General features: G+C 37.3%; 1 protein-coding gene across 2 annotated transcripts in view; it reads right to left on the bottom strand.

Annotated features, from left to right (window-relative positions):
- Positions 1-2976: 2976 nt before the first annotated feature.
- The window catches only part of GFRA1 (GDNF family receptor alpha 1), a 132690-nt gene continuing 128395 nt past the window's right edge, over positions 2977-7271 (bottom strand). For both annotated transcript variants that reach the window (XM_066323525.1, XM_066323526.1), the window contains exons 8-9: positions 6382-6438; positions 2977-5677 (exon numbers count right to left, since the gene is read on the bottom strand). In XM_066323525.1, the coding sequence (XP_066179622.1) occupies positions 5516-5677; positions 6382-6438 (219 nt within the window). In that variant the 3' untranslated portion in view covers positions 2977-5515. The remainder of the gene's footprint in view (positions 5678-6381; positions 6439-7271) is intronic.

The following is a 7271-nucleotide window of genomic DNA, read 5'->3' as shown; positions in this document are numbered from 1 at the left end:
TAAGCTTCACCCCAGCTAGACAGGCCTGAGTGATGGAGCAGACACAAAGGCTTTGGAGGACAGAGGTTTGTAAGATGTCAAATATTTTTTGTATTTTGGAAGGAGGAATTTGAAGAAAATTGCCCTTAAATCTGTGACTCATTTCCTTCTGGATTCTAGGAAATTCTCCTTCTGGCAGATTAAAAACCAGTGCAAAAGATTTGTAAGGTTGGAATCACTAATAGCAGGTGAAGAGGGGCTAAGGTTTGGAGTTTTTTTAATCCAGGCAACAATTAGCTCCAATTCTATGCACGGCAATAGCTATTGGCACCTGAGTAAGATAAAACAAGAGTAACTGCTTTAAGTCTGGTTAAATGTGCTCAGAGAACTCTTGTGAATAGTCTAGACAGTAGTAGTTTAGTATCAATTTAGAATATCACAGTCTATATTGGTAAGAAATGCTACTGGGAAATTTGTTGACTCTCTGCTGCTTTAAAATCCAGGTAACTTTTAGGCCACATTTTGAATTTGTTGCTCATGCTTTTATGTATGGTAAAAAAAGAGAACATCTTGAAGGAGTTGCAGGAGTTGGTTTCCTGATTATTGAGGTGTCCACATCCAATATGCATCTATTAAAAATAAACATTGCCTGGGGGTAAAGTAACTCAGGAGAACATGAAGCGAGCATGTGTAGAAGTCGAGATAATGTTGAGTTAAAAAATGGGAATTAATCATCCTCCCTGATTTTACCTTAAGAACAGAGCCATCAAAATTTCCCAAAGAGAATTCTTACTCTTGTAAGAATTTACCACTTAGTGAGACTTTATCTATTTGACTGAAATTCCAACTGGAAAATATATATTAAAAGTATTTAAATATTTCTAATGGCTTGTAAAGAGTTTGAAAGTGTTCAATCCTATTCAGTACCAAACTAAATTTTAAATTCCATCTGGGGAATAACAACATAATGTTTTAGATTATTCAAGTCAAAGCAGTGCTAAAGAGATAAAATGGGAAATTTCAATTTCCTCCCCATTAAAGGTTCAGTGGAGACATATTCCTGATCACGTCTTTTTTTTTTTCCTCAAAAGTGAAGGCTGTAATTAAAAAAGAAAACCAGAAAACCAGCACTGAAGCAAATCTATAAAGTTGAATACTATGGAGTTGGACAAAATGACCTTCCCAAGTTAAAGAGAAGCTGAAAGAGCCAATAATTGAAATGTCACAGGAGGAACTGGCTGCTAAGAAAAAGCAAATATTTAAAGATGAGAAATATTTAACAAGTCACTGGATTAATTTCTCTGCCAAGTTCATCAGAACTAAATATATTTCTATTTGATGTCAGGGACATCAGGTACAATCTGACTAACCTTAAAAAAAGCGTCTTTAGCCCAGAACAGTTTTAATGCAGAACATGCAGAATGCAAAAGAGTTTAATGCAGAAAGAAAGAATGTCAGTGAACACGTATTTTTCCAGTGAGGTAGATCCACATTGGTATTGAAGACAAAGAATTGCATTTTATGAAAGAAAGTTATAATTGTATGAATAACTGCTTGTGCTTCCGTGTGTTGCTGCTTGCTCTGAAGGAGCTGCTGTTGCAGCAGAATCCAGCTCTTTTATTAGAAGCTAAATACGAGATACTCCTGTCACTTGACATACATTAGATTTACGCCCCTTCAGGGAGCTGTTCTGAGTTTTGCTCTTCTACCTCGCTGGTTTCTCACCGTCTTTACTCCATGGAAATATCATAGTGATTAGCCAACAATCACAAATTTTAATTACATTGAGATTTCAAGGTGATTCCTGCTTTGTTTTCTTGATCTCCAGTCTAGTTGTACAAGCTAAGCAAAAGCAAATACTTTCATGTTTTCAGTCTACTGATTTGAACTGCAGCAAATCGTGAGCACTTGTATTCAAAAGGCTGGGTCTTAGAGTGATGTAATTTCATTGGGGAAAAAAAAAAAAAGGCCTGGGAGTAGGTCTCCAGACAAAAGTCTGTCTGTGCATGCTCTGAAATGATTAAGAATTCCAGTTCCTCCTAATCCTTACTGCTGACACAGTGTGACTGAAGCTGCTCAGTGCAAAGTGGCCAGTACCCTGGTGGAGACAGATGGACAAACTGTCCATGGACAGATGGACAGATGGACAGCTCCAGCCCAGGCCTCAGCACCTCATCTCCATCCTCTTGAAGGAGCTGGATCTCAGGGAGCCCAGTCAGTGGAGCAAGGGCTGCACCCCTCACCACTGACCAAGCCCCTGCATGGTCACTCCTTGTGGCTGCTGGTGGTGTCACCACCCACACTGGGACAAGGGAACCCCCAGCTGCTGACGGTTTTGCAAATATCTGAAAGGTTCACCTTCAGTACCTCTTTCAGCGGAATAGCTTGTGGAATGAAGAGTTATACACTGCTGCAAAACCTCAGCCATGTATTTCAGTTCAGTCCCAATTTTACCTTTGTGTGCACTACTTCTAAAATGAGGCATAAACATGCTATTAATAATACTAATGACAGTGTTCCAGTACAAGATGATTTGGATATGTTTACAGTAGCCCATGATTTAATTTACACACAACTGAACTGGTGAGATTTACAACTGGAACAATTGATCATCTCTGTGTGCATCTTTATTTGGACAGTCCCTATATTAGTGTTGTATGGATAAAATTAATCTTTTAAAGGACTATACAAAGCCCAGCCCTAGCTTGTTCATTAAGCACTCAACACATGATATTTTAGTGACTGAAAGGGGAAAAACAATTAAACAATTTGAATAATACTGTAATGAGTGACTGCACTGACAAGGTCACCGTGCTAAACTGACATCATCCACACCACATCCAACTTCGAAAGAAACTCCATTATTTGCATCGTGATGCCTGTAAACTGTCAGACTTCTAAGGGTATTTTTTCCTTTCTGCCTGTTTAATAAGCAATTTAATTTTTTTAATTTACAGGACAAAAAGTTGAAGTACTGTCGAGCTTTTTTGCCCACCTGTAAAAACCACCCTTTTTTCTCTACTACATCTAAATTTTATTTTCAAAGGTAACTCTCGCTGACTCAGATAACCAGCAGTTTCTCTTGTAATTAGAAGCTTATTAAGTTATTTACAATGTAAGTAAATAGTTTTTATCCTGGATCAGACAGTGTCAAAGCTCTAATGATTGGTTCTAAATGTAAGAGAGATACTGTAACCAAAGCAGACATTAAAAAAATCTTCAAAAAGTATATACTATACTGGGAGATTAAAATTCCCGATACTGTCTAAAATGTTTAATGTGCTGAATACAAATGGTAGTTTAAAGAAAGATTTGTGGATCAAAGATGGATTTAATAATCATAATGTTTAGGAATTTGTTTTGAAAATATTTTTAATTGGATAATGTCAGACTTCTGAATTACGATGCTATGTTCATTAGCATTTCAATAGGTTATACTATCAACTGCTTTTGACATAAAAGAATTTGATTCATTTTTAAAATCATGAATCTCATAATCTTTTTTCTGCTGCCACTAGTTTTCAATAATTTGATTATCTTCTACAAGAAGAGCAACAGGAACCACATGGGCTTTGCTGGTAATGATGGTCTATGTATCTCATCTCCGAAAGCAGCTCTGCTGCCTTTGAAAGTAATTTTCAGTTTCTTATCAACACAGAATTAAAAAGTAATATTGTCTAATTTGTTATGTTCAGTGGCACAGAGTACTGTAGAATTCTATCACATACAAATAGCTTTGAAACCTACATTATGTGACCATAATCAAGAGTACATAAATGATTTTCAAAATTTATGAAAGTGTTTATTATTAGCCAAGAAAAAAACCTCAAAGGATGAACTTGTCAATAGGTTTAATAGTCTCTTAGCAAGATGCATATTTTGCACACTCAAACCCCAGTGCAGTTTATAAAATAGTAATTTGTACTTTATAGTTGTATTGCGAATAACTGATCTGGACATTTCAGAGTAGGACAGGGCACAATTGTGTAAGTCTCAGAGTAAATCCAGACATCCAACATGATGAACTCCTTGCTTGCAGAAGTTATCTTCTACTTCCAATAGGAACAAAAACTGATTACTGTTGATCACTTAGACATAACTGCTTGTAACAGTCAACAAGCCATCACAGTAAGGTATAAAGACAGCCCTTAGGAGAAATGCTGCCTATCTGATGACATTTAAAGCTTTAAAGAATTCCTTCTAGATACTGCAGGAAATCATCATGAGCCAGTGCAGGCTGCCAATGTCACGGAGTGAGAACCAGAAGATTAAATCATGAATACTGGTAACATTGCCATCCAAACCATTGAATTAATTTATGGAGTTGGTCTTGCAAACTGTTCATCATGTCAGCAATGCCAAGGTCTGTGGTAGGAGCTACCAGAGTGAGAAATGCCTGGGTACACATGCATGCTGCTGCCTTGCAATTGGATCAACCATCCTTTTGAGTTGATTTTTAGGAGTTCTAAGAAATAAAACAGCTTAAATGATATCCTACTACCTCTTTGTCCCTCTACAATGTTCTGATAGGAGAAGTAAGGCATGAAGTTCCTGTAGCTTTTTGATCTGACATTATCAGGTATGTATGAACAGATGCTGATGTTCTAGCAGAGCAAACAAATTGTATGTCATTTTTTTATTAAACAAAGAGTATAATAACTGGACTATACTATCACAATGGAAGCATAGAAGACCATAGACTGTACAGCTGAAACCCCGTAGCAAAATTTGTTCCTCATATTTAAAGAAATGCATCTTTATCAAGCTTTCACAATGGCTGCATCTTGCTAATGTAAAGAATCTTCACTCTTGTTAAGGCTAGATGATTATAATTAAAAGATAAATGTACTGTTAGAAGGTTCTACGCCACACTCTATTTTTATGAGAATTTAACTGAAAGACATACATTATACCTGTATGTGAATTATAATGGCTTCTCAGCAGGGAACGCAGAATCACTTACAGTACGTAAACATTTAAAGAGGAAAATGCTAACACACTGAAAGAGTTTAACATCAGTAGCGATTTATCAAATGAAGGAGTTTCATAGAGTCCACTCTCTGGGAGAACATTCACCATTAGACAAAAGCCTGGCATCCTTGATAGTCTGAAGTTCAATCAATTTGAAAACCAAAACCATTCAATGAGATAAACAAGATTTTAAGAAAACCGTCATCTTCTTTCTCAGGTAAAAGCCAGAATTAAAATAATAATTATTAAAATAATCCAACCAGGTCGCTTTACAGGCAAATTTACACACTGTCTCTTTAAAACACTGCATGCCCAAAAGCCTTTTGGGTTTGGAATGTAGCACTGCACCAAGTATTTCACAAAGCCTCTAAATATCACAAGAAGCTTTTTTTAGAGAGAAAAAAAACCCCAAAATAAAATTCCAGCTGACTGAGACTGTTCCAGCAGGAGTGCCTCAGCTTAGCTCCCAGACCTGGAATTCCCGATAAACAACAGAGGACAGCAAACAGATTTTTTTTTTTTGATTTTTTTTGATTTTTTTTTAACACGTCCTTTTGTAATGCAGCTACAAGACGACTGATGAGCTCAGGGACAAAGAGAGTGAGAGTGCAAGTGCCATCAGGGTGAGCTGTGTGCTTAGATAGAAGCTGGTGGGAAGAGCCAAGGAATTCTCTGCGGATATGTGACTGGTGGAGACTCCCACTGTGTTGTCCTTCCCCAGAGCGTTCTGCAAGACACAAAACCTTCCTTGGTCACCACCACAACGCTTTCATGGCAAAACATTTCAGTCCACACCATTAAATTCATCTTTCTTTTGTCCATGCCCCACCCTCCACTGATACTTGTGCATCAATCTCACAAATTGAATGATTAAAGGCATATTACAACAGATGCCACAATCACAATATTTGGAAATTAGTTAACACACTTCAAAAAAGAGAAGAGTAATAAAAAAAAATCTTACTTCAGCAATGCTTCTCTGCATAAAAGTACAGTGGGTTTTTTTTAGGGACCTGTGTTGATCACGCCAGTTTATTTTATAACAGCAAATGTAGGAGCCCCAGAGAAACTGCACCTTCTGGACAGTCAGCAGAAGTTTGTTTGACAAGTTATGTCAGGATGAAAATAAATAAATTTTAACCCATGGGTGCAGATTATTAAGTAAGTATCCTTGCTAGGTGCGATGGTATTTACTGTGGATCTGCCTAAACATGTACCACACGTGTACTGAAATATGAAATCAGCAGAGGACACTTTGAGCCCAGTTCTGACATTCTAAGTGAGATTATTCCTTAATGCATTATAATAACAGAACGTAACGAAACTGACAAGACAAATGTGAGGTAGCCCATGATAATCTTGATAGACTTGGCAAAGTCTTTTCTTATGGAGAGGCACCTGTGCTGTGAAATACCCAAGATCCACACTTACCTCATTAAGACAGAGCTCTGTATCTACAGATTCATTGGATTTTCGCTTCTTCTGTGCCTATGAACAAATACAAATTTTATTCCCTGTACAATTTATACTTCCAGCAGCACAAAGCACTTAAGATAAATTTGCATCGGTTGTCATAATCCTGTAATTTTGACAGTGATTTGCACATGATTAGCAAATAAACTCCAAATGTAACTCATGTTTTCTAACAACATTCACATTCTCATTTGGTTTTACAGCAAAATTTCAAACAGTCAGCTAAGGGTACTCAGTAATTACAATGACGAGTGCCATCAGCTGCAGAGAACATGTTATCTTCTACGGCCCCTTAGAAATGGTGCTGGATGTTCGTGAGAAGAAATGAAATATGACAGTTAATAATTACCCTAATACCACTGCATATTAATAGATAATCTATTCATACCTCAGTTTTAGGAAAATATACAACAGGTGCATTTTATCCTTAATGATTCTTGCAATTTTCCCAACTATTATGAAAAAAATATCAATACTATTTTAATGTATTTCACGGCTGCCAGAGAGTATTTTCTACAAAGCTGCACAAAGAACAGCGACTCAAGCAAGAAGCATTTCAGGTGATATCATCCACTGTCCAGCAGCAGGACGTGTTTAGTATTTCCATCCCTTGAGTGAACAAGTCTGGGCTGGGTGTTTTCTGCTTTTCCACAAGGGTGGAAGGTGCTCTCAATAAAGAGTGCTATGGCTGACCTGAGCACCTGGGTGATTCTCAGTATCAGCTCCTTCTTTGTGTATTTCAGAACCAAACCAAGCACCCTTTCACAGGAGGTAACTGTGCCAAAGTAAATCAGTTCTTGCAAGGGAAGACTTGGGTTTACAAAACTACTGACTGCCCTGGGCACATC

Source organism: Sylvia atricapilla, chromosome 8 (assembly GCF_009819655.1).
Source record: "Sylvia atricapilla isolate bSylAtr1 chromosome 8, bSylAtr1.pri, whole genome shotgun sequence".
NCBI classification, from domain to species: Eukaryota; Metazoa; Chordata; class Aves; order Passeriformes; family Sylviidae; genus Sylvia; species Sylvia atricapilla.
Note: the sequence above shows the minus strand (reverse complement) of the source record. Positions and strands in the feature narration are given on the sequence as shown.